At 41.2% G+C, this 18,247-nt stretch overlaps 4 protein-coding genes across 6 annotated transcripts in view; 3 read left to right on the top strand and 1 right to left on the bottom strand.

Annotated features, from left to right (window-relative positions):
- The window catches only part of pald1a (phosphatase domain containing paladin 1a), a 179,834-nt gene extending 175,613 nt beyond the window's left edge, over positions 1-4,221 (bottom strand). For both annotated transcript variants that reach the window (XM_082978763.1, XM_045687471.2), the window contains exon 1: positions 4,011-4,221. The gene's annotated coding sequence lies outside the window, so the exon portion shown is untranslated. The remainder of the gene's footprint in view (positions 1-4,010) is intronic.
- Positions 4,222-5,528: 1,307 nt separating this feature from the next.
- On the top strand, positions 5,529-9,178 carry LOC106613759 (nodal homolog). The gene is made up of 3 exons (XM_014216340.3): positions 5,529-5,812; positions 7,480-8,348; positions 8,565-9,178. Exons 1-3 carry the CDS (start codon positions 5,542-5,544, stop codon positions 8,715-8,717), a joined length of 1,293 nt encoding a protein of 430 aa, XP_014071815.1. The 5' UTR covers positions 5,529-5,541; the 3' UTR covers positions 8,718-9,178.
- Positions 9,179-10,313: 1,135 nt separating this feature from the next.
- Positions 10,314-16,758, top strand: LOC106613763 (leucine-rich repeat-containing protein 20). Of its 2 annotated transcripts, none has more exons than XM_045687526.2 (5): positions 10,314-10,603; positions 11,140-11,232; positions 14,386-14,535; positions 15,276-15,443; positions 16,021-16,758. In XM_045687526.2, exons 2-5 carry the CDS (start codon positions 11,163-11,165, stop codon positions 16,158-16,160), a joined length of 528 nt encoding a protein of 175 aa, XP_045543482.1. In that variant the 5' UTR covers positions 10,314-10,603; positions 11,140-11,162; the 3' UTR covers positions 16,161-16,758. The 2 variants fall into 2 exon arrangements, with proteins under 2 accessions (XP_045543482.1, XP_045543485.1); XM_045687529.2 differs by lacking the exon at positions 10,314-10,603 and adding an exon at positions 10,666-10,803.
- Positions 16,759-18,037: 1,279 nt separating this feature from the next.
- Positions 18,038-18,247, top strand: part of LOC106560865 (inorganic pyrophosphatase) — a 5,678-nt gene continuing 5,468 nt past the window's right edge. Inside the window, exon 1 of the mRNA XM_014124253.3 lies at positions 18,038-18,231. Coding sequence (XP_013979728.2) covers positions 18,075-18,231 — 157 coding nt within the window. The 5' untranslated portion in view covers positions 18,038-18,074. The remainder of the gene's footprint in view (positions 18,232-18,247) is intronic.

Here is an 18,247-nt window from a genome sequence, read left to right as displayed (position 1 = left end):
AGTAGGGAGGAGAGAGAGACAACGTGCACCAGTCACAGGCACTCGCTGTCATTTTCTAACACAGTGTGACCATCGGGCTCTTTCTTCAGTCATTTGTGTGTCTATTATTTCATCAGTGTACTTAAAGCATCAGACAAGCTGTGAATATTTAGCTGACTTTATTCAAACACATAGGTTGTGTCTGTCTATGTACAGTGCATTTGGAAAGTATTCAGACCCCTTGACTTTTTCCACACTGTTACGTTACAGCATTATTCTGAAATTGAATTTTTTTTTTTATTAAATCCTCATCTACCTACACACAATACCCCATAATGACAAAGCAAAAACAGGTTTTTAGATATTTTTCCAAATGTATAAAACATAAAAAACAGAAATACCTTACATAAATATTCAGACCCGTTGCTATGAGACTTGAAATTGAGCTTGGGTGCATTCTGTTTCCATTTATTTATTACAACTTGATTGGAGGCCACCTGTGGTAAATTCAATTGATTGGACATGATTTGGAAAGGCACACACACACACACACACACACCTGTCTATATAAAAGGTACCAAAGTTGACAGTGCATGTCAGAGCAAAAACCAAGCCATGAGGTCAAAGGAATTGTCTGCAGAGCCCCGAGACATGATTGTGTCGAAGCACAGATCTGGCGAAGGGTACCAAAACATTTCTGCAGCATTGAAGGTCCCCAAGATCATAGTGACCTCCATTATTCTTAAATAGAAGAAGTTTGGAACCACCAAGACTCTTCCACTCCTCAGTAAAAGGCACACGGCAGCCTGCTTTGAGTTTGCCAAAAGGCACCTAAAGACTCTCAGATCATGAGAAACAAGATTCTCTGGTCTGATGAAACCAAGATTGAACTATTTGGCCTGAATGCCAAGCGTCACATCTGAAGGAAACCTGCCACCATCCCTAAGGTGAAGCATAGAGCATGGAGGCATCATGCTGTGGTGATGTTTTTCAGCTGTAGGGACTGAGAGACTAGTCAGGATTGAGGGAAAGATGAACAGAGCAAAGTACAGAGAAATCCTTGATGAAAATCTGTTCCAGAGCACTCAGGATCACAGACTGGGGCGAAGGTTCACCTTCCAACAGGACAACGACCCTAAGCACACAGACAAGACAATGCAGGAGTGGCTTTGGGACAAGTCTCTGAATGTCCTTGAGTGGCACAGCCAGAGCCCGGACTTGGACCCGATCGAACACCTCTGGAGAGACCTGTAAATAGCTGTGCAGCAACACTCCCCATCCAACCTGACAGAGCTTGGGAGGATCTGCAGAGAAGAATGGGAGAAACTCCCCGAAAACAGGTGTGCCAAGCTTGTAGCGTCATACCCAAGATTCAAGGCTGTAATCACAGCCAAAAGGTGCTTCAACAAAAGGACTGAGTAAAGGGTCTGAATACTTATACATTTGCAAAAAAATCCTAAAAACCTGTTTTTGCTTTGTCATTATGGGGTATTGTGTGTAGATTGAAAAAAAAATGATTTAATCCATTTTAGAATAAGGCTGTAACGTAACAAAATGTGGAAAAAGTTGAGGGGTCTGAATACTTTCCGAATGCACATTTCTACCAATCAACTATCGGTCGAGTACAGTATTTTTTTATTTGTATTTTATTCGGAGAGAGCCCTAAAATAATTAAAAATTACACAGAAAACATCAGGAGAGAACTAACTTACTTTTTCTCAGGGAAAAATCATCTGCTAAAATGGCATAAATGTATATTATTACTTAACACCATATTCTTATGCAAGACAGAGCTTGACTATAGAACCACCACAACATGGAATAATTTCAAGCTCCTACGATGAGTCACCTACTTACACTTAATAATGAGATCTTCAACAAGGTGCCACAACAAATCATCTACAATTAAATGTGATTGATGGCAGGGAATACATTATGTGCTTTTAAAATCATTGGAGATTAGAGGACCCTTAAGTGCATCAAATGCCTGTTCGTGTACCAGTACATAGAGGAACACTAGGTTCAAATGGCACCCTATTCCCTATATAGTGCACTATATACACACACACAGTTTACCAACATTAGGAACACCTTCCTAATTTTGAGTTGCACCCTTTTGCCCTCAGAACAGCCTCAATTTGTTGGGGCATCCACAGGGATGCTGGCCCACGTTGACTCCAATGCTTCCCACAGTTGTGCTAAGTTGGCTGGATGTCCTTTGGGTGGTGGACCATTCTTGATAAACACAGGAAACTGCTGAGCGTGAAAAACCCAGCAGCGTTGCAGTTCTTGACACACTCGAACCGGTGCTCCTGGCACCTACTACCAAACCCCGTTCAAAGGCATGTACATTTTTTATCTTGCCCATTCACCCTCTGAATGGCACGTATACACAATGTTCTCCAGGGTTAAAAATCATTCTTTAACCTGTCTCCTTCCCTTCATCTACACTGATTGAAGTGGATATAACAAGTGACATCAATAAGGGATCATAGCTTTCACCTGGTCAGTCTGTCATGGAAAGAGTAGGTGTTCCTAATGTTTTGTAATCAGTATATTGTGAATAGGGTTCCATCGGAGAGGAAGCCTGGGAAATAGTCTCTTGACTACCAACAAGAGCCCTATAGTAGTTGGTCAGGTCCAACTTGGCTCGCTTTTTGTTTGTCTGGTCAATAGAGGTCAACAGCTTGTAGTCCTAAAACCCGGAAATTAGTTACGTCTGGTTCGTTCAGCCATCCCTATGGGAAATATTTATGGGGAAAGAAAAGGTTTTTTGGAATAAATGCTGAAATTAAGTTCTGAGGTTAACACAGGTTTAGGAGATTGTATACGTTTTGTTCTATGAGATCATCAGTCAGTTAACATTACATTTTAATTATGAAGCCTTTGTGGGGTTTTTTTTTTAAATAAATTACATACATTTGTAAAAATTCACTAAAAAGTGACGTTAGCTGATGAAGATGATCTCATATAAAAAAAATTAAAAAGTATGAGATCTCCTAAACCTGTGTTTACCACAGACCTTATTTTCGGCCAAAAACGCCATTAATTTTCCCCCATAGGCTTTGTCCAAAGAACCATGGCGGAGTTAGTGCCTACAGAAAGACGCCATTTCTCTCTCTCTATGTGGCTCCTTTATTTTTGATTAAAGGAAGGGGAGGGGCAGGGACGGTGTCAACAACAGTATCGATATGTTGTAATGGCTTGATTGATCTTCATAATCACTTTTCATTTTGAGTTTGACAAGATTAAAAATGTAGCGCCTAGTCTCTGTGTCTATGCAGAGTAACGGACATTAAACAAGATCTTGCTTTATTTGATGTGCCTAATTCGAGAGCTTGGCAAATCACTCTATTAGGTTTAAACGGGGGGTTTAAATTGGGGTTTAAAAGGGACATCAAACGTAAAGGACATTTCAATTGCCGTCCAAATCACCTGCTCTATTTACATAAACTTAGTCTAACAAACTAATCGCAAAATACTGAACTGTTGTATTTGTAGCACAGTAACGGACCTAAGAGGTGTTAAACACCTGAACAGGTCTACTGAAAGTGTAAAAGCCCCAATAATCATTTAGTCCACCAAGAGTTATCATTTGAATATTACACACCTATTAGCCAATGAACAGCGTCCCCATCTGTATGACATGAATTCCACCCCCCCAGCCGCCATGGACAATGAATGATAGGTTGGCACTTCAAACAAGTTTATTGGAACAATTTAAACCATTTCGGGGCTACATCAAACATGACTGGGTCGACATACAATAGCCTATCGATGGAGACTGGAGGAGGCATGGAGGGAGGGTGGCCAAGCCAACAAAATGCCACAAACTGCAACTTTATATCACATTTGATTTTGTTTGATGCAACGTGGTCGTGCACTGACCGCGCGTACCGACATGAGCACACACACTTCACATTTGGCTAACATTCAGATAAACACAAACTCGAATACGGATGTTTTACAGTTTAGCCTACCAATGTGCGCGTGGACACGGGAAACGAGACAGGACTGTAAAATGTACTCACCATTTCACTCCGAAGAACCGTGTATGCTCCAAAAATCACTCATTAGTCGGATGTTTCAATAAACGTAAGAAACGTGATTTAAAGCAGCGGTTTGTGTTTTATTTCAGGGATAGTTTCTTCCACGTATTTGTCTACCTATACGGTCCTTTCTCGCAGATTTTCGGAGGAAAGGATTTCCACTATCTGAATAAAAGCAGGGGCTGGGCATGCGCACTAAGAGGAATGGTTTTTGTCCGTTGAGCGTTCAATCCACTGTTCTTTTCACGCCGAGACGCAGAGCGCAATATTTATAATAGTCTATAATAAAACACAAAAAGACAGCACATCTCCGAAAACATAGAATTGTATTTGCCCACACAGGCCTATTGATATCATGCTATTAATGGTATTACAATAACATTGCCCCTCGAGCCTATTAAAAGTCTACATGCCTAAACTGAAGAGAAAGAGAAATGACCTAATGTTTTTCCTTTTATATCATAATAAATAAGATTATATAGACAGATTCTAGATCAGCACTCATAACTCTGAGATGCTTTGTGGATACGGCCCAGATTCTAGATCAGCACTCATAACTCTGAGATGCTTTGTGGATACGGGCCCGATTCTAGATCAGCACTCATAACTCTGAGATGCTTTGTGGATACGGGCCCGATTCTAGATCAGCACTCATAACTCTGAGATGCTTTGTGGATACGGCCCAGATTCTAGATCAGCACTCATAACTCTGAGATGCTTTGTGGATACGGGCCCGATTCTAGATCAGAACTCAGAACTCTGAGATGCTTTGTGGATAAGGGCCCCGATTCTAGATCAGAACTCATAATTCTGAGATGCTTTGTGGATACGGGCCCGATTCTAGATCAGCACTCATAACTCTGAGATGCTTTGTGGATACGGACCCGATTCTAGATCAGAACTCATAACTCTGAGATGCTTTGTGGATACGGACCCGATTCTAGATCAGAACTCATAACTCTGAGATGCTTTGTGGATACGGACCCGATTCTAGATCAGAACTCATAACTCTGAGATGCTTTGTATATACGATGAAAAACATATGTGAGAAAGACTATATAGACTTATGTCCATAGAATTAATAGTAATCTTTTGTCATAACCAGCTTGCTCTTCGTTTTCAGAAAGCAGAATGTATAGGTTTGTCAAATTAAAACCCTTAACCCTAATCTATAGCCTAACTGATTGATTGGAATGAATATATTTCATATGGAAAGTGAACGTAGCTGAAGGCTGATAAAACCAGGGGACGTTTGAAAGAGCTATTGATGAGAAAGGAGCTACTGGGAACCTTTGCTCACTGGTCGTTCTAAACACACGTCATCCAGTCATTGGCTTGGGCATCTCATTAACAAGTGAATGGATGATGACCTGCCTTGCCACAAGCCTTGAAGACGCATGTCAATTTCCTTTAATGTTCGCGGCTACTTGTTAAATATGCGTGGTGCGGGAGGGGTATAAAAAGCCAAGTTTATCTCAACCCACAGAGGAATCTGTCATCCAATTTGACCAGCATGCGTTCATTGGGCGTTCTAGGTGTAGCACTACATGTCTCTCTGCTCATACTGCTGACTCAAGGAATTCACAAATCTAGAGATGGAGTTTATCACGGGACATCACGACGCTTTGCTATAGACCACCGTCCACCTGGATACCATCACCTGGCACCGAAGTATATGATGCACCTTTACCGGAATTACAAGTCAAATCTCACTCGGCCTATAGACGTAATGGAGAAGAGCATCGCAAAACAAGCAGACACAGTCAAGAGTGTGATGGCAAAAAGTAAGATTACATTTTTTTTTAAAGTATATTAGCCTATAGGCATATTTATTCATTCGTTTAGTAGGGCATATAGGCTATATTCTTGACATGTAGCCCATACTGCCTGCCAGAATTTAGTTTAACACAGGAGAAAATAATAATAAATATCCTGTTTAGGGCCTTTTATAATAGTTTATTGCCTAGCCTCCTCTAAGCCTAGTAAATTACATTTTGTTTTGCGCTATTTTTTGTTTGCATTATTTTTATTCTTCAAAAAAAGTTAAGAGATCATTTTCTTGCTATGTTTGCGCACCACAGTGGCTGTCAAATCTCTCCGCCAGACGATCTCAAAGCGCTCCAATCCACATGCAGTTTTGTCGGCCTGAATAACCGTACAAGGATCAGCGTGTGAAAAGGCTGGTTTTCAGCCTAATTCTCAAAGCAAACCTCTTTTTTTCTTTAAATGGGAGATGTTGATTAGAAATGTTGCCAGACATGCCTATTCAAATCTGTTGTTAACTCAAATCAACAAGTCCCCTCAGTTCTTTTCACACTTCACTTGATTAGATTAAAGTGATGACCGAGACCCACATCTCGGGTCAGAGCGGGATTTTAACAACATGTATCCTACATGTTCCACGGACCGCTCCGCTCCCAACACCACTAAATCTAATTTAACATCACTGCTAGGTGTTATAGTTGTTAACTATTTGTTTGAATGGAGGATATGCGGAAGCCGAGCTAAGGACATGTTAAATGATTGGTTTCGATCCGGTGTTTACTTTGAGTGGATTAGTCCTAGCCTCGTCCTCCTGTCGTTGTCGTTGTGTTATCCTTATATCCTTAAACTTCATAGTTTTATTTCCCCAGCCATCAGATCTGAGCAAAACAGACCCATAAAGGAATGAAGATGTTTTGGTACAGTACCTTTAATCAACAAATAGGCTATCAATTGCAACAATACATTACATTTGGACAATAGTACAATAGTCTTTCATCTTCTTGATGAATTATGTACCACACCTCCAATGTCTTGTTCTTCTTTGCATCACAATTCATGTCCTAATTCACACATGTTGATGTTGACCCCAGCCGATGGTAGATTCATCCACAAGCTAGTTGCCTAGTTACATTGAAAAACATGGTTGGAATTTCTATTTGCAAACATGCTTTACCTAGATCTAAAATGGTATTTCTTTAAAAATATTAAAACAATATTGTTTTTAGAATACAAGCATGTCTCATTCAGACTACTTAGATGTAAACCAGAAACAATATGCTAAATATTCTGCCTGAATTGCTGTCCAGGTTGAATAGAATTTGGGTATTCCTCCTAAATTAACAGTTTATTCATCAGCTCGATGGTTGTTTAAAAGCTCCTTTTACCAGTAAAAACAATTAACATGAATTATTATAATCTATTTTACCTTTAGTAGACCATTAAAGGGTTTGAAAAAGGTGGGTGACATAAAAACTAATATTTGATTATATTTCTATATAGGCCTAATCTTAAAGTACTTAACATTGTATGGTGGTCCAGATGGATAACTTGGATGTATGTTTGTCTAATAGACATGTATGTGAAGTACTTAGTTGACATGAGACCAGACCAGATGATAATGTTCAAATTAGTCAGTACAAATGTTGAAAAATCTGTTTTTTTTTCTTCTTTTTCTTCTTTCCAATAGGTTTATTTCACAGATCCCGACGCTGGACTGCAACCTTTGACCTGACCACGTTATTGGCCGACGACCGGATCCAAGCAGCGGAGCTCAGGTTCAGGTTTCCCCGGGCGACGAGGGCTTCCAACATTACCGTGGAGATCTACCATCACCACGACTACCCGTGCAGGCAGACACAGGAGATCTGCCAGGAACACCAGCTGGTGGGATATCTCTCTGTCTCCTCTGTGATTAACTCCTCTCAGCACTGGAAGGTGTACAACCTCACTGATCCGCTGTTGAACTGGCTCGGCCAGGAACAGGTTTCCAGGAGCTCAATGAAGAGGAGATCACCAAACAAGACAAAGAGAGATGTGTTCTTCCCCAACCCTGTCCAGTTGGCTGGGTCTACAAGACAGCAGAACCCTTTCCAGTTGGCTGGGTCTACAAAACAGCAGAACCCTGTCCAGTTGGCTGGGTCTAAAACACGGCAGAGTCCGTGTGTGAGCGACAGAGCCTTGCTGGTTGTATTCTCTCATACAGGGTCAGAGGAGGGCTCCCAGGCCAAGGCTAGCCTCCTCCACACGGCCGAACAGTCCAAGTTCCTGTCCACCACCGAGCCCAAGAAGATCCGCAGGCCGAAGAGACACAAGAAAAAAAGAGGCCACTCAGACCAGAGGGATCCACCGGACATGAGAGGTCCAGAGGTGTCCAGCGGAAACAATGAGATTGACCTATCTCTCTGTCGAAGAGTTGATATGCATGTAGACTTCAATCAGATAGGCTGGGGGTCCTGGATCGTCTTCCCAAAGAAGTATAATGCCTATCGATGTGAGGGGATCTGTCCAAGTCCTTTGGGAGAAGACTTGCACCCAACAAATCATGCTTACATGCAGGTACGTTTCAATGTGTTTCTACGGGATTTTCCAAAATGTGTCATAGAATATATTGTTTTCAAATGTACCTTTACTGTTTTCAAATGTATCTTAACGGTACAAGCTCATTGATTATGTTACCATTGCTAGATACTATAGCAATGCTTCATACCTATTTGAAGTTGTTTGGCCATGTTTCTGCTCACAGATTGCTTCTTGACACTTGTTTTCCTCTAGAGTCTCCTAAAACACTACCACCCTGAGCGGGTTCCCTCGGTGTGCTGCGCCCCCACCAAGATGAGTCCTCTAAGCATGCTGTATTATGAGAATGGAAAAATGCTGCTTCGCCATCACGAAGATATGGTTGTGGATGAATGTGGCTGCCTGTAGCCTCTGTCACAGGATTTAACCTGACCTTCAGTAAAGAAACGACCGGAGCAAATCCTGGGGACGTCTTCTCACAACTGCTTGAGAATGAGACTAGGCTACCACTCATCTCCTTCGGAAACACACAACAGAGGGTTCCGGAAACTTTAGAGGGGAATTTCACTGACAGAACTATTATCCAAGAGTCTGTATCAGATGGTTGAAAACAATAAGAAAACACTTTGTGTTAGTTCTTTGATTATTGTGACTGTGCACTCCTCAAGCAGTATGGCAGATGTCCTGTATGTTTAGAAAGCCTAGATATATACAGTATGGATTTTCTCTCAGAATGTGACTGATTTTATGTTACTGATTTTAGGAATCATTAAGCGGACCTGCCATTTCATTATAAGTCATAGGAAATGGTGTTGTTCACCATTTAAGCACTGTTTATACTATAGTATACACCTACTGGGTGTAACAGAACATGGACATTATATTTATTGTAAATAATAATAAAATAAAGCTTGGGTATTTATGTTAATTTATTGCTCTCTCTGTTTTAGGAGGATTTCATCATAAATATGTTTATTGTAAAAATATTTTGTTAGCTGATTAAAGTGTATGTATTTTGTAGGTAATATTTGTCATGTTATTCATTCATTAGTAACATAACATATGCTTATGACTCTTGTCTATAAAAACCACGATATGTACATTCACTAGAATGACCTGTTGTGAACTCAGTTGTGAATATTCATTCGTTCTAATTCTATGGGTTCTGGAGTTCTCTGAGTTGAGCGATGCACCATTCTGGATTGTTGGAATATTTACCTGAAACGACCACACTATTATTAGACTGACAAGTGGGGCACAAAAAAATCAAATCATTCCTGACACAAAATAAACATTATGGTGGATGGAATTTCAGTTTTTACAATGATCGAAAACTCTTTTTTTCCCCTTCTCAAAATCACCAATAAATACACAAAAGTTCAGGAATATAAATACCTTCTTCTCACTATAAATAGCCTACTTCTCAATAACTAAATCAGATATCAAGTACTAGGTAATAACTCATGTGTAACTGGTGAGAACGTGCAACAAGGACATTCTGAAAAAAAGTAAATTCACTATCAGCATCTTCTGGCCTCATTCACCTGGCATCCTATTCAGCATGATTGATTTAATGTTGAATGAACAGAGAGTACGTTTCAATACATGCCCATTGTCTTCAGGTCCATTGACAAAGAACACTGAATAGTTGACCAATCAGGGTTTTTCCAGAATAGTGGCTGTGGCAAGACAACTCTGTCATTACACAGCGGGCTAAATCCTAACCAGGATCCTAAGGTAGGTCAAACTCTGAACTTCCGTTTTTATACTGTTATAACTCAACAATCAGTTCATCTAGTCGTATATGTGCTATTAGTGCTGAGACACTGTACACCGTGATGACACAACTTGATACAACCTGACACCCGTTACAGCCTGATATTTATACAGATCAATCCTGCGTAACACATGGGCAGAATTTACATCTGTAGTCCTTCGCAGTTCTCTCTCTGAAACTTCCTTGTGCGCCTTTGACTCTCGTCAATACGGTAGCTTGTACTGTAGAAGCAATATAAATATTGATGGAAACAAGAGGCTAAAATACCGTCTTTAAACTCAAATTACGCACAAAAACAAAACTATTTTAAAGTATTGGCCTGATTTTAACAATAACGTTGGAACAGGTCATCTGAAAAGTGCATCGATCGACTTTAGTTCAGTGTATCCTCTTTGGCTAAAAATACTCTCTCGCCAAATTTGACGGTGGTTGTTTGAAAATGAATGGATTTGATTGGACGGAGTCTTGACCTGACTTGCTAACATTTCCAGCTGTCAACCACAGTTAAAGTTTAAGGGTAAGTTGATCCACCTCCCGTCATACAGTATATGCTGATTCTATTGTACAATCTATTATACAGATCTCCAGCCGGACGTCGTTTGTGGAATTATGAGTAGGCTACATTAGGAAACTAGCAATTGAGCTATTACTACGACTTAAACTCGCATTAATAGCTAACTAATTGTTGTAGCTCGCCTATAACTTGACGTGGGACAGGTGATTAAGTTATTCATGTGATTCTGTGTGAACTTGTGTGAAGAGGACACAATGTTGCAGCAGTGGCTGACATATTGAACAAGATGCATTGTAACATTCTAATGTACTGTACAATAGAGGATCCTTGACACAAAATTGCAACTAGCAATCTTAGTATGCATGACCTGGTAACATATAGAAAATAGCTAATTACCAAATAGCATGAAAAAAACAACAACCTTGTTAACCTGATGAATGAATAATATTTTAATATGCCAAAGAAAATTCACTTGAAAATGTCTGGTTTGAAAATGTTTATCTGAAGTATTACAACGACTTCTCCCATCTCTACCCCAGGTGAGATTCGTAGACCGAGTATAATGGCAGAGGCTGTGGCCAATGTTGCCCGGAGGGTCAATGCAACAGTGGAAGAAGAGAAAGATACTCTGGGTAAGTTAATTAAATCCTCTGATTTAATTGATGTCTTCGTTATTTGTCACGTCCTGACCCTAGTAAGATGTCATTTTCTATAGTAGAGTAGGTCAGGGCGTGACAGGGGGTGTTTTGTGTTTTTCTATTTCTATGTTTAGTTCTAGTTTTTCTATTTCTATGTTGGGGTTGTTTGGGGTTGATCTCCAATTGGAGGCAGCTGGTCCTCGTTGCCTCTGATTGGAGATCATATTTAAGTAGGGGTTTTTCTTCCTGGGTTTTTGTGAGTAGTTGTTTTCCGTTTTGTATGTGTTACCTGACGGAACTGTTGGTGGTCGTTTTTTTGCTATGTGTTTCATTACTAAAGTAAATATGAGCACTCAACACGCTGCGCCTTGGTCCCCTTTAGACGACCCGCGTCACATTATTATTCTACAATGTAGAAAATAGTAAAAAATACACCTACTCATTCAAGGGTTTTTATTTTTTACTATTTTCTACATTATAGAATAATAGTGAAGACATCAAAACTATGAAATAACACATATGGAATCATGTAGCAACCAAAGAAATGTTAAACAAATCCAAATATACTGCTCAAAAAAATAAAGGGAACACTAAAATAACACATCCTAGATCTGAATAAATGAAATAATCTTATTAAATACTTTTTTCTTTACATACTTGAATGTGCTGACAACAAATTCACACAAAAATAATCAATGGAAATCCAATTTATCAAGCCATGGAGGTCTGGATTTGGAGTCACACTCAAAATTGAAGTGGAAAACCACACTACAGACTGATCCAACTTTGATGTAATGTCCTTAAAACAAGTCAAAATGAGGCTCAGTAGTGTGTGTGGCCTCCACGTGCCTGTATGACCTCCCTACAACGCCTGGGCATGCTCCTGATGAGGTGGCGGATGGTCTCCTGAGGGACCTCCTCCCAGACCTGGACTAAAGCATCCGCCAACTCCTGGACAGTCTGTGGTGCAACGTGGCGTTGGTGGATGGAGCGAGACATGATGTCCCAGATGTGCTCAATTGGATTCAGGTCTGGGGAACGGGCGGGCCAGTCCATAGCATCAATGCCTTCCTCTTGCAGGAACTGCTGACACACTCCAGCCACATGAGGTCTAGCATTGTCTTGCATTAGGAGGAACCCAGGGCCAACCGCACCAGCATATGGTCTCACAAGGGGTCTGAGGATATCATCTCGGTACCAAATGGCAGTCAGGCTACCTCTGGCGAGCACATGGAGGGCTGTGCGGCCCCCCAAAGAAATGCCACCCCACACCATGACTGACCCACCGCCAAACCGGTCATGCTGGAGGATGTTGCAGGCAGCAGAACGTTCTCCACGGCGTCTCCAGACTCTGTCACGTCTGTCACGTGCTCAGTGTGAACCTGCTTTCATCTGTGAAGAGCACAGGGCGCCAGTGGCGAATTTGCCAAACGTGGTGTTCTCTGGCAAATGCCAAACGTCCTGCACGGTGTTGGGCTGTAAGCACAACCCCCACCTGTGGACGTCGGGCCCTCATACCACCCTCAAGGAGTCTGTTTCTGACCGTTTGAGCAGACACATGCACATTTGTGGCCTGCTGGAGGTCATTTTGCAGGGCTCTGGCAGTGCTCCTCCTGCTCCTCCTTGCACAAAGGCGGAGGTAGCGGTCCTGCTGCTGGGTTGTTGCCCTCCTACGGCCTCCTCCACGTCTCCTGATATACTGGCCTGTCTCCTGGTAGCGCCTCCATGCTCTGGACACTACACTGACAGACACAGCAAACCTTCTTGCCACAGCTCGCATTGATGTGCCATCCTGGATGAGCTGCACTACCTGAGCCACTTGTGTGGGTTGTAGACTCCGTCTCATGCTACCACTAGAGTGAAAGCACCGCCAGCATTCAAAAGTGACCAAAACATCAGCCAGGAAGCATAGGAACTGAGAAGTGGTCTGTGGTCCCCACCTGCAGAACCACTCCTTTATTGGGGGTGTCTTGCTAATTGCCTATAATTTCCACCTGTTGTCTATTCCATTTGCACAACAGCATGTTACATTTATTGTCAATCAGTGTTGCTTCCTAAGTGGACAGTTTGATTTCACAGAAGTGTGATTGACTTGGAGTTACATTGTGTTGTTTAAGTGTTCCCTTTATTTTTTTGAGCAGTGTATATTTTAGATGTTAGTATCTTCAAAGTAGCCACACTTTGCCTTGACGACAGCTTTGAACACTCTTGGCATTCTCTCAACCATCTTCATGAGGAATGCTTGTTTAACACTTTTTTTTTGGTTACTACATGATTCCATATGTGTTATTTCATAGTTTTGATGTCTTCACTATTATTCTACAATGTAGAAAATAGTACAAATAAAGAAAAACCCTTGAATGAGTAGGTGTGTCCAAACCTTTGACTGGTACTGTATATTATAATATTTTGTCTAATTTTCATTGTTGGTCATAAAAGACTGTAAAAACAGCAGTAAATCAACTCCAAGTGATTTTAATTGAAGAAATCTGTTTCCAAGTATTCCAACACATAATAGAGAGACATGCGATTGTTTACAAATGTAAGCAAGGTTCGAAATGATTATGTTTTAGTCAAACATTATATCTGTTTAGGCTTCTTGCGTTCAATTTGCAGTCTACAAATATTTGTAATTATGTTCCGGCCCCCCGACCATCCGCTCCAGGAGAAATCAGCCTGCAGTTGAATGTAGTTGATGATCCCTGATCTACTTGTACATCCAGTATGTTGAGTCTTACTACTTTCAGCCAGCAGATGACAGTAATGTGTTACCAAAAGCTCTACTTCCAGGATGATATTATGTTGTCCTCTCTGACTATGGCAATCCATTATATTATTGTGAACTTAATTGCATATTTGACATAAGAACCAGAGGGTTGCAGTGACGTTAGATTTGAACAATGTTTGGAGGTATGACTGTAAAGTTTATATTGAAATAACCTCTTCAATATAACACTAATCTCCTTCAGCTCTAAGCTATGCTTTCTCATATCTGCATCCCAAATACCACCCTATTCCCTATGTAGTACACTACTTTTGAACAGAGCCCTATGGGCCCTGGTCAAAAGTAGTGCACTAAATAGGGAATAGGGTGCCATTTGAGATGTAACCATGGCCATTCCTAATTGTTCTCCTTTATTTCTTTAGATCTGTCAAACTGCAAACTGATCAGTTTCCCAGATGGTGTATTCAGGGTCCTCAACAGCGTTGCAGAGAAGATACACATCATCACGTTGGCTGACAATGAGATGAAGGGAGTTACTAGCAAATTCTTCAAAACCTTCACTCAATTGAGAGGTAGCTATGCATGCATACCCCCCCCCCCCCCCCCCCCTAACTTAACATGTTTTAGTTGAGGGGCTTTTTATATAACACTATCACAAGATATCAGATTGATAGCTTTAAAGTTTTTATCTTTAAGGTAGCATGCGTCTTTGTATAGCAGCCTAACACTAGCCTAGGGCCAGTATAGCAGCTCACACTAGCCCGGGGCCACTATAGCAGCCTAACATTAGCCCGGGGCCAGTATAGCAGCTCACACTAGCCTGGTGGCCAGTATAGCAGCCTAACACTAGCCTGGGGCCAGTATAGCAGCCTAACACTAGCCTGGGGCCAGTATAGCAGCCTAACACTAGCCTGGGGCCAGTATAGCAGCCTAACACTAGCCTGGGGCCAGTATAGCAGCCTAACACTAGCCTGGGCCAGTATAGCAGCCTAACACTAGCCTGGGGCCAGTATAGCAGCCTAACACTAGCATGGGGCCAGTATAGCAGCCTTACACAAGCCTGGGGCCAGTATAGCAGCCTAACACTAGCCTGGTGGCCAGTCTGTTTCTGTTCACTTGCCAGCACCTTACGGAATTGTCATTGGCTTGGCATTAACAGAATGGAGTAGGCAAGAGCACAAACAGATCTGGGACCAGACTAGCCTAATATAGCAGTAATCAACAAATATTTGACTGAATGTGTTGAATCTGTGCAAGGAATATTCAGGTAAGTTAGCTAGTGATTTAGCAGTATTTTCCAATACTTTTTCAGAACTGGATTTGCACGGCAATGTAATCACTAAACTGCCAGATGTAGTTGGGGATCTGGAACATCTGACCAGCATCAACTTGGCCAACAACAAGTTGTCTGTCTTCCCTGAGAGACTGACGGAGATCCAGTCACTGGAAAGAATCAACCTGGAAGGGAATGACATCACTGGTAAGATGGAGTCAGTGCTTCATTCCCATTCTCTACCCTTCTTCCAAGGATTTAAATGCATTGGATTGGTGTTACAATTGGCTGGAGGAAGTTTATACATTTGGATTGGTGTTACAATTGGCTGGAGGAAGTTAATACCATTCGACTGGTGTTAGAATTGACTGAAGGGAGTTAATACCGTTGGATTGGTGTTATTATTGTATGGAGGAGGTTAATACCGTTGGATTGGTGTTAGAATTGTATGGAGGAAGTTAATACCGTTGGATTGGTGTTAGAATTGTATGGAGGAAGTTAATACCGTTGGATTGGTGTTAGAATTGGCTGGAGGAAGTTAATACCATTGGATTGGTGTTAGAATTGACTGAAGGGAGATAATACCGTTGGATTGGTGTTAGAATTGGCTGGAGGAAGTTAATACCGTTGTTTAATCCGTGAGAGAAAGTGAGCAAGTGCAGAGAAGTGGGAGAAGTGTGGAGAATCAGGAACCAGCCATAATGACGCCTTTAGTCTCTTGTGAACATTCATTGGCTCTTTCTCAAATGTCTAAAAATGTGTCTTCTCCTCATCTCTCCCACAGAAGTCCCCATGGAAAAGTTGCAGGCCATGCCAGCTCTGAAGTGTATCAACTTGAAGTCAAATCCTTTGGACAACAACTTGTTAACTGCCATTCAACAATTTCCTCAAACATTTGAAATTCAAACTACAACAGACAACTAAGACCTTGTTTTCTTCTAAGATGGACATTTTATCCACACCTAGAGACAATGAAGATTGCATGCTGTGCCTTCAGACTTTTTCAACAGTACAATTAGTTGCTTTTGATTCTTCAGAGATTCAATTGTTTGTCCTCTATTTCATGACATTTTTTCCCCCATCATGTTTGCTGTATGGGAACTATCAAACTTAAAGCCTCTCCAGAACAGAACACGTGAGCCTACTGTAGTTGCTGCCATTACTGAAAGTCCATTTGAGTTGGGCTCAGTTCAGAGATGACTAGATGTTGCTGTTTACACTTTTCAGTAGCCTTTCCAGAGTGCACCAAGAGCTACACCTAGTACATAGTCCTTATTAACAATGGGCCTCAGTGTTTTCATCATCAAAGGAATGGCAAATAGGTGCTACGTCTTTTTAAAATAATCTTCAACCAATCATCATAACTGGAGAGATGTGCTGTCCCTCCTTGTGTAGATGACAACTAAATCAAGCAGTCTGAGTTCACTGGCGTCACCCACTTTGGAGCTTCACATGCCCCTGTGAATGGACTTCCTTTACTCATTTAGAAAACGCTCAATAAATATTATTATTCCAAATTGTATTTGATCATCTCCTTGGATTAATTTGCTTGCTAAATGTAGTCTATATAGTTTGGTTGATTGTTACAGTACCCGTTGTGTGGAAATGTAAAAAATATATATATTATATTAAAGTTGGAGACATTCATAAGAGGGATGATGAACCAAGGCCAAATTCAAGGTAAGGAGTTGAGACCAGATAGCCCACCAGATAGGTAGATAACTGCATAACAAATTCTGTGCATGAATACTAAGTTATTATCTGTTATCAGAGCATGAAGACTAGGTTATTATCTGTTTTCAGAGCATAAAGACAAGGTTATTATCTGTTTTCAGAGCATAAAGACTAGGTTATTATCTGTTTTAAGAGCATGAATACCAGGTTATTATCTGTTTTCAGAGCATGAATACCAGGTTATTATCTGTTTTCAGAGCATGAATACTAGGTTATTATCTGTTTTCAGAGCATAAAGACTAGGTTATTATCTGTTTTAAGAGCATGAATACCAGGTTATTATCTGTTTTAAGAGCATGAATACCAGGTTATTATCTGTTTTCAGAGCATGAATACCAGGTTATTATCTGTTTTCAGAGCATGAATACTAGGTTATTATCTGTTTTCAGAGCATGAATACCAGGTTATTATCTGTTTTCAGAGCATGAATAAGTGTATGATATTTATTTTATTTGCATTTACAATCTGTAAGATTGCCATAAAGCACCATAGGTCTCTGGTCAAAAGCAGTGCACTATTTAGGGAATAGGGTGCCATTTGGGACTTACACAGGTGGTGAAAGGTCATGCCAGGGACATAAGACTGGTCGAACTCTAACCACCAGTCAGCTCCATCTGTTTTAGTTGGAATGATGAGGAACTCAGGAAGCCCTGACATTTAGGCCAGCTAACGCTGTTATATTGTATGTCTATTACATTATGGAGTGAACTGGGCATCAAAACACTTACCAAGCAAGGACAGTAATGTGTTGTATTTTGACTAGCCTCTGATCTAGTTGTCTTATACAGCAGTAGGGATCAGGGATTTACAAGGAAGCGGTAGGACTATACAGCAAAGGGATTAGGTTAGGCTACCAAGGACCAATTATAGCTTTCTCAAAGTCTAAATTCACCCACGTACTGTGCTATATTTAACTGTTCAGTTATTGTAACATTGAAGGTAGTTCACACACACACACACACACACACACACACACACACACAGACCAAGCCTGACGTCACCAACCCCTGCCATGGCCTTAAGACGTGCACATGCCTCCTGCGCACACTCCCTCCCGCTCCATCCTACGGTCTTAACCTACTAGTTAACCTGCATGACGAGGAGATGGGCTTCCCATTGTCAACTCCTACAGGTAGTACAGGAAGTACGCCCACTAGCAGCAGTACCAAGGAGCAGACTGGACAAAATAAGGCAGTAGACATGAGCTTCACCATCGAGGAGAGGGGCAAGCCCAACACACTGGACTACAGGGTGTTTTTCAGTGAGTGACCAGCTCT

The sequence above is a fragment of the Salmo salar genome, chromosome 01, assembly GCF_965601325.2.
Source record: "Salmo salar chromosome 01, fSalSal1, whole genome shotgun sequence".
NCBI classification, from domain to species: Eukaryota; Metazoa; Chordata; class Actinopteri; order Salmoniformes; family Salmonidae; genus Salmo; species Salmo salar.
The sequence above is the reverse complement of the archived record's forward strand: the minus strand, read 5'-3'. Positions and strand labels throughout refer to the sequence as shown.